The sequence below is a fragment of the Rhinatrema bivittatum genome, chromosome 18 (genome assembly GCF_901001135.1).
Source record: "Rhinatrema bivittatum chromosome 18, aRhiBiv1.1, whole genome shotgun sequence".
Classification (NCBI taxonomy): domain Eukaryota; kingdom Metazoa; phylum Chordata; class Amphibia; order Gymnophiona; family Rhinatrematidae; genus Rhinatrema; species Rhinatrema bivittatum.
The window spans coordinates 35,729,717-35,748,192 of NC_042632.1; the positions used below are offsets into that span (position 1 = coordinate 35,729,717).

The 18,476-nt window shown below is 48.6% G+C and overlaps 1 protein-coding gene across 2 annotated transcripts in view; it reads left to right on the forward strand.

Annotated features, from left to right (window-relative positions):
* The first annotated feature begins 409 nt into the window (after positions 1 to 409).
* Positions 410 to 18,476, forward strand: part of LOC115079863 (nucleolar and coiled-body phosphoprotein 1-like) — a 36,306-nt gene continuing 18,239 nt past the window's right edge. The window contains exons 1-11 of one of the 2 annotated variants that reach the window (XM_029583802.1): positions 410 to 776; positions 2,434 to 2,492; positions 5,161 to 5,279; positions 5,670 to 5,770; positions 6,118 to 6,340; positions 6,545 to 6,627; positions 8,050 to 8,310; positions 8,802 to 9,080; positions 12,498 to 12,725; positions 15,662 to 15,853; positions 16,848 to 17,090. In XM_029583802.1, coding sequence (XP_029439662.1) covers positions 669 to 776; positions 2,434 to 2,492; positions 5,161 to 5,279; positions 5,670 to 5,770; positions 6,118 to 6,340; positions 6,545 to 6,627; positions 8,050 to 8,310; positions 8,802 to 9,080; positions 12,498 to 12,725; positions 15,662 to 15,853; positions 16,848 to 17,090 — 1,896 coding nt within the window. In that variant the 5' untranslated portion in view covers positions 410 to 668. The remainder of the gene's footprint in view (positions 777 to 2,433; positions 2,493 to 5,160; positions 5,280 to 5,669; positions 5,771 to 6,117; positions 6,341 to 6,544; positions 6,628 to 8,049; positions 8,311 to 8,801; positions 9,081 to 12,497; positions 12,726 to 15,661; positions 15,854 to 16,847; positions 17,091 to 18,476) is intronic. The other variant, XM_029583803.1, reaches the window with a different exon arrangement.

The following is an 18,476-nucleotide window of genomic DNA, read 5'->3' on the forward strand; positions in this document are numbered from 1 at the left end:
AATACATTTTCATGATTCCTTGCTCTCCCAGCCGTGGACCCAGCAAGGAGCAGAGGTCCACAGCTGGGTCTCTTGCATGGCGACCCAAAAATGAAGGTTTCCAAAAACTGGGTGGAAGACCTCTTAGACCGTAAGAGACATCTTTAGCTTGCACGTGAGGTGCAAGCTAAAGATGCTGCGTACACTGCACCCGCGGCTAGAAAGCAGTAAAAACGGGGTCGCCAGGAATTATCTTGGCATTTCCCACCGCCATCCGTTGCTATGGCGCCCAATGTCTCATTCTTCCCAGTGTACGAATGCGCAAAAGCGAGGATCAATAAAGTCGGAATTGTTTTGAGAAAGCGAAAGACGCGGCGGCAGCGACTCAGTTCCGCCACTGCGCAGTAGAACTACATTTCCCAGAGCCCCTCGGGCGTTCGGACCTGGAAATGGAAACGGAACTGAAAGAGGCAGGGGGTCAAAGTGCAGCATGTGGACTCTCCTGGAGTCGGAGCGTGCTGTAAGCCCGCTGCCTGCCCCGAACGTGGAAAGCGCAAGTAGGAGTGGAAAGAAATTATTAAACGCGGTTCCTAAAATTAGTGTCAGGTGAAGGCTCGCGAGGGAGGGGCAGAGGCCAAACGTGAGCAGGAGGGACTCCGGGAGGAAGAGGAATAAATCCTGCTGCAAGCATGGCAGGCACCAGTAGCCAGAAGGAGCTGCTGGCCCTGATTTATCAGCATCTCCGGCAGGCTGGCTACAAAAAAGCAGCTAAACACCTGCAACTGCAGAGTGGCCAGGTAATCCCTGGGATGGTCCGAGGACTTTCACTTTTCATTTCCAGACTGACTTTTTCAACTCTAGGTCTCTGGACGCTTGTCTTTGTTATTATTGCAATTTTGAGTGCGGAGGAGGGAGGTGGAATGTCCCTTTATTATTTGCTAAGAAATTAAATATTACTTGGAGTGGTCAAAGGAAAGCAGAAGATCAGGAGCTGTGGACAGAACAAGCTCGGGCATCACATGTTTTTTGTTATTGGAAGCGAGCACGATCAATTGTAACGAAATCTTATGGAAAGAAAACGATCTTGCCCACTATATTCTGATGGGCAGCCTAGGCACTCGTTTCTCAAGTAATATTGTACGAAGCCGCACCTGCATAGCAAACAGTGAAAATATTGCTGACCCCTAGGGCTTGGTGCAAGGTTGCACGTGTTGGTTTGAGTGAAGCTGGAGGTGCCAGTTAATTTAGCGCCGGCCCTGTCAAGAGAAAACCGATGTTCTTCAAAACAATAGATACACATATAAAAAGAAACAATGTAGCTTACTAACCAGAAAACTATCTTTCCATGTTATATGATCACATTTCGTAATAGACTCGGAAAATCGTATCTGTGAAGATCATGCCCACACTGGTGCTGGTAGATATGGCCGTGCCTTCACCAACTAAATTAGCAAGAATAGTTTGGCTTGCCAAGGCTGATCCACTGCATCCATTTGTATTTTATGTCATGTATCCAGTTTGTGCAAAAGCTGATTTCTAAGATGTATTCCTTTCCAATAATCCCATATTTCCCAGTAGTGGTAACTTTTTTTGTGAATTGTTGCAGGTTGCTGCATTTTTCAAGGCACAAGTTTTTAACCTCCTTCCTCATAGTCTAACTGAAGGCATGCACAAATCTTTTATAAATACACAGTAGGTGCTATCTTACTGTTGGAGTAAAACGAGGAGAACATATAAACAAAAGTGCAAATGCAGTCGATCTAATATGTTCCCAGAAGTCCCTCCATACTCTCTGACTTCTTACAGTAAGAGTACTTGGTAGGTCCCATGGCAGAAAGTTTAACTGCATGTGGTCATTAACCAACATAACAGAAAAGTGGTTACCAGTCAGAGCTGAGCTTGGAGATCTTGCTTCTGCGTGGATAGGAGTCTTATCATACAGTTGGTTGCACATCTTTTGGGTTTAATTTGTAGTTATTTAATCTGTAACAAGGTAATCCTCAAAGCTTTAAAGAACACTTTTCCCACAGGCACCTAAAAGCATGTTTCTTCACTCTTGCTTACTGTCTTCCACTTCCAAATGTACAGGAACTTTTTACATTTATTTCATGTATGCTTTTTTGTTGATTTATGAGTAAAGTTTCAGGATACTTCACTCTATTCTCCTTTGCCAACAAGTCCTCTTTTGAGACTTTGTGTTCCAGCCCAGCTTACTTGCTTTGGTTTATTTTCCTGTAAAGCTGGGGTTCAGTGTTACATGTGCTTCCTCCTTTGAGTAGGAGAGCTAGCCTTCTCTTGCAGCAGACCTCTTCAGAAGGGTGATGCGTATCATTTTTTATGTTTCCAGTATGTTAGTCCAGTACTAGTAAAAGAAAATGCTCAGGCACTTTTGTTTTCAGCTGGGTCTAGTTGCATAAAATTATTTTTTTTTTCCTCTCTCTTCACCTTCCCTAGGAGAAAGTAGCTTCCCCACAAACGTTTTCATTACTGGACATCTACACAGAATGGGCAAAGTGAGTATACTGTGAATTGATTTATATGTTTGTTTATTCAAACATTTTTCTAGACTGCTTTCCTGATCTTGAAAGACCACCCAGTGTGAGTGTATCTGAAGAGGAGATGTGAGGGGATTGGGCACTACTAACTCTGACCTAAACATAATCAACAGTAATCTAATACTTCATGTCATTCTTGTAGTGTATTTATATTTATTTTAATCCTCTCCAATTGTAAGGTAATGTAAATCTGGTTCTTCCCTTGCCATTGGCAAATCCCTTTTAGTTGGTTGACCCTGGAGGGACTCTGCCTCTGGTAGAAAGGGCCAGGAATTCCTCTTGGGTGCCTTTCACACACAGGGCCTGATTATAATAAGGTGCATTCAGCAGAGCACACAGGTTTGCCCACAGCTGTGAGCGTATTTTTTTTGTGTGCAGATGTTGCCTCTGATGCAGCAAGAAGTTCTGTGCACACAAAAAAAATGTGATCTGTTTAACGCCCTTATGTGGAAATTTTATGCAAATGAAAGCAAAAATCATTACCCTGCCCACCCTCCCCAATGAGGAGAGGTGTGCTCTGGCTTAACTCCTCTTTTTAGCACTGAAAATTTGAACTCCTGGTCAGAGGTGGAGTAAAATTCCCAATGTTTGTGTCATTCTACGTGCAGAAGCCAAATTTTTGGTACCGGAACCTGTAATCTGGATAATGTGCAGAAAACACGCTTTGCATATACAAAGTGTGTTTTCTGTATGGAATATACTTTATGCATGCAAAAAATTTTTCTGTGTTTGAAAGCATTTTTGTGCGCACAAAAAATGTTCTTGGCCTATGTGCACAAACCATAATTGGGGGGGGTTTGCGCTTTTTTTAAATGCATGAATTGCATCTGAATATAAGAGATGCCATACTGGTCCATCAAGCCCAGTATCCTGTTTCCAACAGTGGCCAATCCAGGCTATAAGTGCCTGGCAAGTACCCAAACATTAATAGATCCCATGCTACTAATGCCGGCAACAAGCAGTGGCTATTCCTTATTGATTAATAGCAGTTTATGTACTTCTCCTCCAGAAACTTATCCAAACCTTTTTTTGTACCCAGCTACACTAGCTGCCTTAACTATATCCTCTGGCAATGAATTCCAGAGCTTTAATTAATTAATTAATTTATTTAAAAATGTGTATACCGCAAATCAAGAATTTCTAAGCGGTTTACAAGAAACATACATAAAATTTGATATAACACAGACATAAATTAAATGAATATTAACACAAAATTATAATACCTGCTTAAAAAATAATTCCCTGAAGGATTCAATTGCTCACTCAATCATACACCACCAAATGCCTGAGTAAACAAGTAAGTTTTCAACAATTTCCTGAATTTTAACACAGAAATCTCTTCCTTTAATATGAACGGAAGGGCATTCCAGAGAGGGCCCTTAACATAAAATAATCTTTCACACGATTCATCCAAACAAATAATTTTTGGAGAAGGTACAGTAAGTAAAGCCTGACTCTAGGATCTTAAACATTGTGAATGGAAATAAAGCTTTAATGCTGCATTCACACTAGGCAGGGAGCCACAACTGATTTGCACAGTCAACTCTGTTCTTCATTGGGTCTTGGTGGGTGGGTGGAAGGTGGCAGAACATCCAGTCTGGGTCAGTTTGCCAGACATGAAGCCCCATGTAATAGGGATGTGCATTGCGGCGATATGAGCGTATCTCACGCATGGCCAGTAGGCATGCAGAATAGATGGTATATGGGTGGCCACCTACATAAGTGCCTACCATTTGTTTTGTGCGCCTACTAGCCATTAATGAGATATGTGCGTACTGCCGAAATGAACGAACATCCCTACAAGGTACATGATAAGACACGAGAGGACTGAATTAACACAAGTTCAAAACTCGTAAACGGTAGTGCCGGTCATCAAGGCCAGTGTCGCAGCCGTAATCATTGACACTGCTGCATATAAGATCTAAACTTGTGCTAATTCGATTCCTTTTTTCGCAGGGTGTCTGTATCAGGCTCCCACCCCCCCCCCCCCCCCGCTCCCCTCCTCTTTCCTGTAGCACAGGAGGGGACAGGATTGCTCTGCTCTGGGCTCACTCCCTTCCTTTCCTGTAGGGCTGCCTGATTGGGAGGGGCTGGAGCCGGAGCACCACTGCTTGCTCTGCCTCTTCTGTCTCAAAAGAAGTGGCGGAACTGCATTCCAGGCCGTTCCCTCACAAATCATTAAGACCTGTTCGCGATGCATTGGCATGCCATTCGATTTACGGCATCGGGGGTTAAAACATTTTATTTTGTGTGCTAAGTTTAACCCCCACATTTAATACGTCAGACATTGTGCCATTGCAGTGGAAATGACACAGGTCATCCACCAGTACGGGACTTGAGAAGAAGTTTGGTGGCCTGAGCTGCAAGGACACATTAATTGCCCTTCAGATCTCATAACCTCCTTGCAGTACTGAGTTGTAAGGGGGGGTACTGTGGGCCTTTATGGAAGCGCGGTCACTGTTCCCTTTCCCCCTTGCTCCTGCAGTTAAGGGCAGAATCCTAGGCCGTGACGTAGCCCCCAGTTTCACGCCGGGACATCCGCCATCACGCGGGTGTCTGCTAGATGCCTCGTGAAATGTCTTTTTTCGAGTTGAAGGTCCATAAGTGTAAAATGTGTGCCCTACAGAGCTCCAGGAGGCGGCAAGAAAAGGAAAGCCAATAAAACCCCCGGAGACCCCCAGCCCAAGAAGCTGCGCGTGTCGGACCCTGCCAGCAGCTCGGAAAGCTCGGAGGAAGATGAGAGAGGTAAACGGCGGCAGCCGCAAGCTGTTGCGGAGGCTGATGATAGTAGCGGGACGTGGGGGGAGGGGGCTGGCGTGCACTAAATGTATTTGAGCTGATTCCCGGGAATGGCATCTTCTCCCCGCTAGTCCTATACATGAAACTAGTGTGGCCAAAATAGATGGGGGAGGCAGAGAGGTACAGACAGCTCTTAAGATTTTCATTACTGCTAACGTACTGACAGTAATTGTTTCCCTGTGCCGAGAATGCAATAAAAGGTGCCATAGCCACTCATTCCAGCAGCTAGAAAAGGTTTGGACACAAGTCGCACACAGTCAGGAGAGGGGAGCTTGTGTTTGGCCCTGCGGGCTGGGCCGCTTATCCTGTTTTGGCTTATTGAGGGCTTTCTTGCAGATGGCAGGGTGGCATCCGTTCTCGAGCCCACTCACACCAACTCCACTGCGAAGGCGGGAAGCGCTGAGGAGGCGAGAGGACCTGGGAGGGGAAAGAGTGCGGTGAGCCGACCTTTTTCCTTCCGCTACGGCGTGTCCTGCGCATGCAAAAAACGCATTTACCCCCAAACCCCATAATGTCCGGTGTTTGCCTGCGTGTGGGGGGAACGCTGGGATTACAATGAGCGTTCTGTAAGAAACAGGGGGACTCTGTACCAAATATTCAGTTCTACGATCACGTGTGTATTTCTTTGTATTGTGCAAATGCACGCGCTCGTTGAGGAGCACCGGGGAAGCAAAATGTAATAAAGGTACAGGGCGTGGATGGGTAGACGTAGCAGGCTGTTTCTAAGTTGGAACTGGGGGGGGGCCGATTTTCATTCTGGTCTCGGCTGCCGCTTTTGAAACAGGTGAAAACTGCTGGGTCAGCAGGTAAACTCGTCAACTCCTCCTCGCCGTCAAAGAAGGCCAGCGCAGCCTCTGCCAAACCAGGCCTCCCTGCGAAACCGACTCCGAGCGAGCCCTCGGTACCTCTAAAGGCCACCGGGGCTGCGGGGCAGGCCCACGAGAACTCTGAAAGCAGCGACTCCTCGGACAGTGAGGATGAGGCGCCGGCGCCAACCCCGAAGCCCGGTAAGAAACCTGAGCGCACTTCGTTTCCTGAGAGTCTGCCTGAAGACGGTTAGGCCTGGTCTGGGGGGGGGGGGGGGGGTGGTAGGGGAGCCACTGGCGTGTAACCTGTTGAGGTCAAGTGCCGCGTGCATGCCTGCAGGTTATGTATCCCTCGCCAATGATCTACCCAAGGCTAATCCCGGTGCCCTCGCTTTTGCCTTTCAGCGGCCAAGCCAGTGCTGGCGATGGCGGCGAGCAGCAGTGAGGCCACCTCCAGCGAAGACTCGGAAGAAGAGGCAGCAGCCCAGGTAGATGGACTTCCTTCTCTGCAGAGAAGAAATTATGCATTGCGTCCGGAGCTGCTTTTTATTATTCTTTTGGATTTCAGTTCGTTCTTTTATTTTATCTCTCCGGAGGGCTCACGATCTTAGCTCGCACCTGAGGCTCTGGAAGGTGACGTGATGTGCCGAAGGTCCACGAGAAGCAGCGGCGGGTGTACCCCGCCCAGGGGTGTGGGGGCTGAGGCAGGGCTGGGATCTAACTCTGAAGGCCCCTGCCCCTTGCTGGCCTCCTGCCAGCTTTCTCTAAGGGACTTTCCCTGTGAGAACTGGGCCCGTCGACCTGCACGTGCCCCACAAGGGAGCTGGAAACCTGGCCTGCCCATGGTTGTCATGAAAACAAAGCCAGCTGGGACTTCGCAGGAACCAGGGTTCTGTCCATCCTGAACTCGAGTTTGGTTTTGTTTTTTTGTTTTGTTTTGCTTTATTCTTTTTATTACAGCAACAAAATGCCTGTCTTCAGTGCTGTTTCTTCCTGATAATTTTATGCATTAAAAATGGTGATAGTCAAAATCTGTCCCTTGAGACGCTTTCAACAGGTGACCCAGTTCTTTAAATGGATACGTCAGAATGATTTCCCTCCACGGTTTTATGGTTGAAGTGTTTTAGCTTTGTTATAATTTTATGCTTTTTTGGTTAAGTTGTGGCGCTGTAGGCCTTGGGTTGAGTAGTCGTGATGCCGAGTCTTTTAGATTTGGCTCGCGTTTCTGTCCAGCAGTTGTAGAGCTGGGAGGGGGGGGGGGGGTCCATATTCTGGGTTGGCGCTACGTTTGTACAGGATGGTGCATTGGTTCTGAGCCTGAGGGGGGGGGGGATCTGCCTCTCCAGGGATATTACGTTGGTTTGGATTTCCCACCCTTTTGTTTTTAAGCCTCGTCAGTTCTGGTCCAGTCCAATCGGTGACGGGAAGACAGTCTTAAGAGCTTAGAGGCAGGTGCCCCCTGCCAGTTGAGCTCTTCGGGGCATTTTAGCTAGAATGTAATTCCACACCAGCGCTAAAAGGGTGTCTAGGATGCAGTGCACTAATGGTCGCCTGAGCTGCCATGGCCACACGAGCAGAATAATGCTCCTGGCGTTTGGCATGGTATAATGAATATAGGTTTAGCTCTCTGGTTCCTCAGGTTTTTGTTTTGTTTTGTTTTGCTATATCTGCAGAGACTCTCTTCACATCTCGAATGATGAGTCCGTGTCTCGTACTAGAAGGAAGCTGTTGGTCATCCTGCTAGACTTGTGTTGTACAGAATTCCCTGTCTCATCTCACCCCCCCCAAAAGATTGGCAGCTTTTACATATCAATGTACATCTGTCTGTCCTTCCATGGCCGATCTCTGTGGCGTTTGGCTGCTGATTCTTGATGCTGCTTCATGCATCTCTCTTCCTTTTTTGGCCCTAGGGAGCACTGGCTGCTACAGCAGCAATTCTTAAAACGCCACAGGCCAAGTCAGCATTGCTGAAAAGCATCTCAGCTACTCCGGTTTCCAGCAGGAGCGCCCAGGAGAAAGCTTCTAGTCCAGCTTCAGGCACCAAACCGCCAGCAGCAGCTACATCAAACCAGGCCGGAATAGGGCAAGGAAGGGCCATGACCCCTGCAAAGGCTGCTGGGATTAAAAAGGCAGAGAGTTCTGACAGTGAGGAAGAGGAGGAGACAGAGCAGGTGTGTCCTAGTGATTTAGGGCGGGGTGTGCGCACACGCGCAGTGGCTTCTGTTGCAATGTCATGACAAGACATGCGTACATGTAATTGATTCTTTGATCCAGGTTGGTAAAGCTCACACTTTGTATGTCATGGACGATAGCACCATTAATCCTGATAATGCTGACAATAATGTCCCAGCAAAGAAGCAATGGACGAAACGCAATAACATGAATTTATCCTGTATGGTCCAGGATAAAAATTTGACAAAAATTGATAGACAATATTAGGGATCATTAATAGAGATGCCAGGGCTAACCAGTTCATAGTAGGTTTGATTGTACCTTCCTAGTCACTTAGTATTGCATCTGTAGCCATTGTTGGGTCCAAGTGATTCTCTTTCAGTTACTCTTTTTCTGGACATCACCAGCTCTGGTGACCCAGCTTTTTTTTTTTTTTAATGCATTTTTCCTTATTTTTTTTTCTTTGGTTTCTTTATTTTAACTTTTTTAGGTCAAACAGCCTACAAAAGCTGCACTTGCTAAACTTCAGCAGACCAAGGCAGCACCAATGAAGAATACTCCGGTAACGCTAGTTTCCAGCAAGAGTGCTCAAAGGAAAGTTTCTACTCCAGCTTCGGGCACCAAAACGGCAGCAGCTACGCCAAACCAGGCCAAGGTGGCGAAAGGACAGGCCCCGACCCCTGCAAAGGCTGCTGGGCTTGTGACTCGGCCGGCAGAGAGCAGCAGTGACAGCAGCGAGGACTCTGACAGCGAGGAGGAGGAGCTGAAGGTAACGTCTGTTGCTTAGATTGTGTCTTGCTCCCGCTGTGGGTTGTAAAGCCATCCTGGGAAATTGATGACTGAATGTCACAGGTCAGGTTTAAGTTTCCGCTATTGCCTCCTTTTGCCAACACAAGAGTAAAGAGAGAGAGGCAAAGGAGATTGATAAGTTTAAGTGCTGCAGTGCCGAGACTGAGAAGATAAGGGGGACCCTCGCAGAGAGAGAGAGAGCGCCGGCTGTAGGGGTTTTGTCGTTTGCATGTGTTGTGCGCCCCATGAGAATATCTCAAAATGCCTGCACCCCAGCTTAGCTGGCAGGATTGTGCCTGCTACTCGGAGTGGGTAGTCTTGCCATGAAACGTTACCCGCATGCTTTGTGTGGGTGGTGTGGGGTTTTTTTTTTGGGGGGGGGGGGTTTATTTTCAATTTAAAAAAAAAAGAGGTAGTACAGCAAGATGTCAAATTCATAACGCAGCTTTGGCAGTAGGCATTGAAATGAGTCTCTCTCACTAGCAGAAAGTACGAGGACGTGCATCCCGGCCGCTTCTGTAGAAAGCGATGCTCTCTCAGTGCGCATCCTCCCGCTCTGTCAGTTCTCCCAGCCCAATACGACCAGAAGCTGCCCCTGATCTTATCATACGCGGTCGGGTCGTGATGGAAAACCTCAGTCGGTGCTAACGTGTATTTTGCTTGAAACATAAGCCCATCCGTGGGAACTGATTTCCATTTGGTGGCAAGGACAAACCTTTCCCCGTGCAATAACTGTCCACGTGTCGCGTCCCCCCGTCTTCCAAGGGGGGGCAGAGGTCTGGGGTTAGAGGAAGGTTTTCACCTAGAAAGGTAGATGTGTCACCCTCCATCCACCACATGTGCAAGTAGGGAACCTTCGAGACCGCGTCCCTCTCTAACACAATCTCGAGGCCCCCAGGGGAATAGGCAGCTGTAAATGTTTTATCAACAATTCAACCCGTCGACTGCAGCGAGAGATTCTGGGAGCGTCCCTCCGTATCTTTTTTTTTTTTTTCTAGTCTTCTCCCTCCCCCAGAGTCAGCTGCAGATCATTATTCCTGTGTTAGCGGAGGGTCTCCTGCCTCCTTGAAGAGCCTTACTTAACACGAAGCCTTTTCCGGGGATATATTCTTGAATTATCTTTTCAAATAGAGACTGGACTGTTGGTGCCCTTTTTTGTGCCACCTGAGTGCCTCCAGTAATCTCAGATAGTTGGCCAAAGGATCCCCCTGGACTCCGAAATCCAGACCATAGCTGTTTAAAATAAAATTGTGAACAGTGCTGTTATATCTTCCCGTAACATTACCCCCAAATTTTCCACCAGTCAGCGGCATCTCCATGCAAAAGTGTGGATGGGTAGAGAGGGGGTTTCCCCTTCTAGGAGATTGCCCGGGGGTGCTGCCTCTAACCACTGTCGTGTGAGGAATAAGGAGACTGGTACAGCCAGCTCTCCTATCCTGGGGCAAGGCTTCTGCACAGAGTCCCCTCCCCCCCACCAGCCAAAGTGGATGCTGCTCGGCCTTCGTGACGCCAGGCTGCCCGCACACTTCTAAAAATCCTAAAGTGAATGTGATCGAAAACCCCTCCCAAATGCAGGGAGAAGGTGCACGTGTGTAGACCCCCGTATCGGGCGGGCGGTTACGTGGCTTTAAAAATGTACCCGCCAAAGTGGATTTTCGGCCAAATCTAGCCAGCTGGAATTTGATCGCTCATACTGAGTTCCTGACATGCTGAGCCCCCTAACTTTTAGACTTCTAAGTTAAGTTCCTAAGTTTTCAGTTGAAAAATCGCGCACATTTTTAGGATTTTAAATGTAGGCCGGTTATTCGTTTGCCTAGATTTAAGCTCCTAAGGTAAGTGCCTTGTGCTGAAAATCAGGGCTTAAGCACCTGCTTCCTTGCTGTAACGCCATCCTGTAGCCATACAATTTAAGAGGCTTGTGAAACCTGGAGCCTTAGTTTTAGGCCTTCAGCCGCTCCTAAATGAATCCTAACTCCCAATGTTAGCGGAGTATCTGCTTTGTATGTCTAAACCTTAGACATTGGCATTTCCAAGGTGAGTTACATTCAGGTACAATCGGAGCCTGATGTTTCAAAAAGTATTTGCATGCTTAACATTTTGGTTTTGCACATCTAAATGCACTTTACCCGTGTAAGTGGGCTTTTGAAAATTAGTACATTATATGCCATTGAATTATCCATAGGATATTTGCATGTAAAATGACTTTAAAACTGCTGCGATCAGTAGTTACAGTTACATATGTAACTTCTTTTACGATTACCTCCGTAGTATTTTTCCTGTCCCCCAGGGGGGCTCGCAATCTGTCTGTATCTGAGGCCGTGGTTAGCTCAGAGAACCCGATCTCACTCAAGCTTACCTGACGCTGTTTTTCTGTTGAGGGAAGGGGCTTGTCAGCCTCACATTGCTTTTGTATTTGGGTGGACAAGTGAGGGGAAGGATGCCCCATGTTACACAGGTATTTGGGTGGTGGAGAGGGGGGAGGCGGAATTCCTATATATGTGGGAGGGGAGGTCAGAGGGAGAGGGTTTCAGTGCTTATTGCAGATTCCTGTAGCCCACTTATAACAAAGTAATCGTTCTGGGTGGGTAACAAAGTAACGAACAGAAACAATACGTAGCGGGATGTAATGTAACACAGGGTCCACTAAAAACACAATCCAAATCAAACACACAGAGTCTGTTTATTACGCCACCTCCCCTACTGCTTGGAAAAGGAAGGCTTCCGGCTGCTTACAAAAGCTAAGCAATCTCTGGAACAGAACCGAAAGCAGCGGGCAGTGCAATTCCACGTGCTGGGGTCCATAACCGAGAGTGAGCGGGAGCGCGGCTCCTGGAGACGCATCCGTGCAATTCCAGGTGAATGGCGACCGAGGCGCTGGTGTATACTTAGACAGCAAATCACTCAGGCCGGACTTAAAGACCTCTGCTATTGCAGCACCGAGGTATTGCTGGAAATCCGTGTCAGCCTCTTTCTCCCCACGCCTAGGCCCGCTCAGAATTTAGCTAAAGTTAGTCGCCTAGCACAAATGGGGAGGATAAATTTAGCTGCTCAGCCTGCTACATTTTTAAATAGCTTTGAACTAGCCGGCGAAGTCATTACTTAGCAGCTAGATCCCTTTTGAAAAATGACTCCCCCCAAATCGCCTGTATCAAACCAGACCAAAGCACACTGACTCCTGCCACATCACCTTAATCTTATATCATTGTGTCTCTTTCTTGTGACGGGACTGGATCGTCTCCCGTAACTCACTGGCTGCAGGTCCTTTACCCCTGCTGTCAGGGTTAGGCAAGTCATACGGGAAGGGAGACTGGGCTCGTTCAGGGGTTTGTGAGCCATAGTTTGATTTGACTAGCGTGGCTTGCTCTCTGCTAAAGCAGCGCTCTTTAAAACTCCCTAGGCCAAGGCAGTACCAGTGAAGAACGCCGTAGTATCCAGCAAGAGCGTCCAAGGGAAGGTTTCTACTCCAGCTTCGGGCACCAAAACGGCAGCAGCTACGCCAAACCAGGCCAAGGCGGTGAAAGGACAGGCCCTGACCCCTGCAAAGCCTGCTGGGGTTGTGACTCGGCCGGCAGAGAGCAGCAGTGACAGCAGCGAGGACTCGGACAGCGAGGAGGAGATGGAGAAGGTATGTAGGTGGCTTGTAAGTGATCCTGGGAAGGAAAAGCAGCTATGGAATTCCTGTTGGCTACTGGATGATGCAGATTGGCATGGTCCGGCCAAAATTTCCACTGTCTGCCTCCCTTTTTACACACCGGATTTCTGTGCTTCTCTTCTCTTTACTGAGAGAACATAAAATGTGCCATACTAGTTCAGACCAAGGGTCCCTCAAGCCCAGTATCATATCTCCCAACAGTGGCCAACCAGTGTCCCAAGCACCTGGCAGGTACCCATACATTAAATAGATCCCATGCTACTAATGCTGGGAATAAGCAGTGGCTATTCCCTACTGATTAATAGCAGTTTATGGACTTCTCCAGGAACTTATCCAAACCTTTTTTTAAACCCAGCTGTACTAGCTGCCTTAACCACATCCTCTGGCAATGAATTCCAGAGCTTAATTGTGTGAGAGAATTTTCTCCAATTTGTTTTAAATGTGCTGCTCGCCAACTTCATGGAGTGCCCCCTAGTCCTTGTGAATCAGTTATTTACTCTTTTGGATAATAGATTTACCCATTCTAAGTCCTTTCATGATTTTGTAACTTCCCACATCCCCCCTTAGCCAAGCTGAACAGCCCTAACCTCTATAGCCTTTACTCATAGGGGAGCTGTTCCATGTCCTTTTATCATTTTGGTCGCTCTTCTATACTTATTTTTTTTATTTTTTTGAGATGCGGCGACCAGAATTGTACACAGTATTCAAGGTGCGGTCTCACCATGGAGCGATATAGAGGCATTTTGACATTCTCTGTTTTATTAACCATTCTCTTCCTAATAATTCCTAACATTCTGTTTGCTTTTTTGACTGCTGAAGGACACTGAGCTGATGATTTCAATGTGTTATCCACTAGGACGCCTAGCTCTCTTTCCTGGGTGGTAACTCCTAAAATGAAACTTAACATGTTACTACAGCATTAGCATGCCGAAATACAAGGCATGCTCCATTTCAGATTGCCTGTACCAAGAGTTTTTTTGTTTCTGAATATTAATGCCTGGTTAGTTTTCTTTTGTTCGAGTTCATGTGTAATAAGTTTTTAGGTGAAGCTGTGGGAGCAAATACAATAACAGATGAGTTCTTGGGGGGAGGTGAGGATTGTCTCTTGAAGGGATTGGGTAGAGGGACAGGATTCAGAGAAGCTGAAGCAGACTCGAAAATGTCCTACCCCCAGCCCCGATCTGTTCTCAAGGGGCTCAATTTGCAAATATTGCCCGAGCACCAAACTTACCCTGCCGAATGCAGCTGGCTTGTTGTTTTGCCTGAAAAACAACTTAACTCGTTACAGTTACGGCATTCGCACTGTTTCCTCAGCTTTAGCTGACAAGAGCTGACACTCCATGCCAGCCGGCTAAGTCCTCCCTCACCCACCCAAACACAAATGCAAGGCGGGGCTTCCACCCACCCTCCCAAACTTAAATCCATGCATAGCCTCATTTTAAGAACCATCACCCAACCTTTTCCCCTTTCTTGCTTAAATTCCCCAGAAAGCTTTCCCAGCCAGGCTGAGGAGAAGACGCTGCTTTGTGTCCAGCATTGCTCTGTTTGGATCGGCAGGAGTTGTCGGGCTCCCTAATTGCATTTCTGCTTGAGTAGTCAGAATGGGACATCAGAGCGCTGGCTGGCCAGGCACTGCTATAGCAGGCCTAAATCTGAAGTATTTCCTGCCAAGATAGGAGGCTAGTGCTGAAAATCAACATTAGCCACCTATCTTCTCTGCCTAGCGAAACTTACGAAGGTAAACATAGTTGCTCGGTAACTTTCCAAAGGCTAGTCTGATAGATCACTTGGCAAAATGACCCCTAAATAACCCCAAATTATCTGCATCAAACAAGACCAAAGTGGGCGGTACATAAAAGCCAGTGGCTCCTGCCACATCGCCTTCATTTTATTTTATTTATCTGAAGCTTTTTTTAAACCGACATTCGTTTGCCCATCACGTCGGTTTACATGGAACAGGTATAAAATAACGCTAAAGATTTACATGGGACAGGTGGTAGAATAACATTAAAGAATGCCTGGAACCAAGGAAGGAATAACATTTTGAACTAATGCAACATTCTTGTGACAGACCGGGATCATCTCCTGCTTCTCATGGACTGCAGGCCCTTTACTCCTTCAGGGCAGGCCCAGCACGACCGGGAGTGCATAACGTGCATTTGCACAGAGTGGCTCACCCAGGGGGTGGGGGGGTGGCAGGAGGTTTATTATATTTTACTGGTAATTCTGTTTCTTCGTGGCTTTCTGAGGGCCAGGCTCGCACTCCTATTTCCATAGGCGTTCCAAGTATCTTTTTTGCAGCCTTTTCTGGTTGGGCTTCACAGGAGTGCATGTTGTAGGTGGTGTTTTTGCCTACGACTGTACTCTTGAATGTTCTTTGTCATGTGAAATTTGATATAAATGCATAATTGTGTGTGTGTCCGTAAAAGGGGGCGGGCAGCACGTGTGCATGGCTGTAAGGTTTGCCCAGGGTACCTAATACACTTCCTTATCCATGGGTTCTGGGCGGAGGGGGCTTGTCCGTTTTTACAAAATAAAGATTGCAGGATGGAGCTGGACTTTATTTGATGGGCTGGGGAAGGCACTAAATGAATCGGGGGGGGGGGGGGGGGGGGGGCGCAGCACAGTAACTAGCACCGGCCCTGCTTCAGGTTCATGGGTTTGCGAGCCAAGGTACGACTTGACCTAGCTTGACTCGCTCCCCTTCACTTTCAAGACGGCACTGAAGAAGCCACGCGAACGCCTTCACTCACTGCGGCTCATTGCCAGTCTGATAGTTCCCCTGGATCGTTGTAGCGACACCGTATGCAACTTCCCACCCCCCCCCCCCCCCCCCCACACTATTTCCCTTTATCTTACGTTTTTAGTCCAAACCAGCTGTTAAAGCGGTGCTTTCTGAAACTCCCCAGGCCGCGACGGCACCGGTGAAGAATGTCGCAGTAACCCCCGCTTCCAGCAAGGGGAAGGCTTCTACAGCAGCTGCACCAAACCAGGCCAAGGCGGAGAAAGGAAAGGCCCTGACCCCTGCCAAGGTTGCTGGGATTGTGGCTCGGCCGGCAGAGAGCAGCAGCAGCGAGGACTCGGAGAGCGAGGAGGAAGTGGTACGTCCGAGTTGTATAGATTTTTGTCGCTCCGGTTCAGAAGTGTTGCTAGGTGCTCAGGCCCAGAGGCAGAGCTGGCCCTAGACCAACCAATGCCAACAGCGGGGGGGGGGGGGGGGAAGAGGATCCCCCTTTCAAAAATATGGCCACTCGACACTTTCCTGTTGCTATCGTAGGGCACCTGCTCTGCTCAGGAAGTCCTCTCTCTGGCACAGTGCTCAGCCTCATAGTAACGAGTGGCAGCCTTCTGTCAAACAGGTCAGGCACCCTTCGACTGTCCTACCCCTAGGACCAACCTTGTCCATGGGACCTTTCGTCCCCCCAAGGTAAACTCAACAATCATGTCCCATGGCTAGTTAGCCAGTCAGACCAGGCACCCTCCCCATCTTCCAGGTTGCCAGTCAGCCATTTTTCTACCCCCCAGCTCACCTCCAGCCTCCCAGTCGTTTGATCTCTCACCCACCTTCTGCCACTGCTGCATACACTTGGGGGGGGGGGGGAGAGATCTGGGCGAGCCAAGGGTGAGATCCACTACCAGGGAGGGGGAACCTCAAGTCGCTGCAGGAGCCCCTGGTGCTCAAGTCACGAGACCTTGTTTCTGGAGAGGAGGGGAGTCGGCCTCCTTCTTCTTGGAGGGCTTCGCCCGCAGGGATTCATATTTGGTCAAGCAGCAGAGGGGGCTGGCCACGAGGTGGGCTTTATTTTCTCTTTCAAGGGAAGGCTTCGACTGGAGGTGCGCAGAGGGGGTTCTGTCTGTCTGTTTTCTGCATTTCCAGAGTCAGAAGAGAGAGTGCCTGGACACGTTCTACCTTGCCATGGTGGTTCCTAAATTTATCCTGTCGCGTTGGACAGCCAGCTGTGAAAATCGGCGCTGGTCTCCTCCCTGAGCGACCCACCCAGAACTTCGCCAGTCAGGATAGCGAGGTTTTTAAAGCCTCACGGAATGTTGACCTCCAATGTGTAAATCTTCTTTTTGTTTTTCTCTTAATTTTAGTCCAAACCAGCTGCTAAAGCCGCGCTTTCCAAAACGCCCCAGACCAGGGCAACGCCCGTGAAGATTGCTGCCGTATCCCCAGCCTCCAGCAAAGGGAAAGTTCCTAGTGCAGCAGCTACGCCAAACCAGGCCAAGGCGGGGAAAGGAAAGGCCCTGACGCCCTCGAAGGCTGCCGGGATTGTGACTCGGCCGGCAGAGAGCAGCAGCAGTGAGAGCAGCGAGGAGGAGGAGGAGATGGTGAAGGTACAGGCAGAGAGTTTAGGTTCCCAGTTGGTGTCCAGGCCGAGGGCTGCGGAGGCGTTATCTCCTCTCATGACATCACGTGTTAAACTGCTGCCTTGGGAAGTGTTGTGACTTCATGCGTGACTCTGTCCTCCGGTGGCTTAGCTTCCCGTAGAGAAGTCCTGCGTTGTGTGCCCTAAACGCTGCCCGTTCCATTACGGTGAAACAGTAGCGCAGGCGCACTTGCTGCGGTCCTTTTTGAGGAGATGTATCCAGCTCGGGTCTGCTTCTCAGGATACGCAATATAATCAATCATTAAACTGATGTATGCTTCGTTGTTCAGAAAATCTGACCAGGTTGTGACCCCTGTGGACTGGAAGTGAGCCCCTCCCCCATTAAGGGGCCAATGCAATACCACGTCCTACGGCTGGCGCGTGGCTTAATGTGCGATTGGACGTGCGTCCATAACCCCCAATGCAATACGGGGATTAGCGCGTCCAAACTACTGTGTAGCTAATAGCGCTCATCACGTGTAGACGAGGCTGTTAGCTAATACCTGCAAAAGATTTCCCGCACAGCCGATGCGCCCACTGCAACGCAGCAAATTTTTAGGCCAGCCTGGGACTGGCTTAAAGCTGTGCCGCATTGAAGGGCTCCTTGATTAAAAACAAAAAAAAATCTTGCTTTCTGTGACTCCTCTTATTAGTATCGTTGCATTTACTAAGTAGGAGGTAAAAAAAAAAATCATTCTGGGTTCCCGATATAAACGCCCAAGACGCGCGGCCCGTACCATGTATCTTGCGCGTGCGTATTGTGCCGGCAGCTGGAGAACACGGACGCTCGGATTGAGCCATCCGTTTCCCCAGCCCGTGCTGACAGCCACCTCTCCTGTGCGCCGGATGCCGAGGCGCTAGGGACGCACTATTTTCCCTTGCACCTCCTTTTTTTTTTTTTTTTTTTTTTAATGCGAACCCCCTCGTTTAAATATTCCATCGCGCGCTCGGGAGAGGTGGCCGGGCGCGCCTTAGGAAATCGGGCGCTCGACATCGAGCACCCGTTTTCTGCGCACCAATACTGCATCGGCCCCCTTGGTGTCCTAGCAGGGTAACCTCGGCTGTGCTTTGCACGTCGCCTCGGCTCTCTTAGGGGTGAAATACCGGGTTGGGAGAGCTTGTGGCACTTGGTCACGCTCTGCCTGAAAGCTCTCAGGATGCTCCCTTTTGACTCTGGGTCTTGAACATCTCTGTAGCTAGCGCTGTGATGGTGTTGCCGTAACTAATCCTTGCCAGCAGCTCTCTCTCTAGGGATTTGTGAGGGGGGATGCGATTATAATGGGGTAGAGCGAAGCAAAAGCGGATTCTCAGCAGCGTCCAACTGTGACGACCTCGCTGTTAACGCACCTCTCTC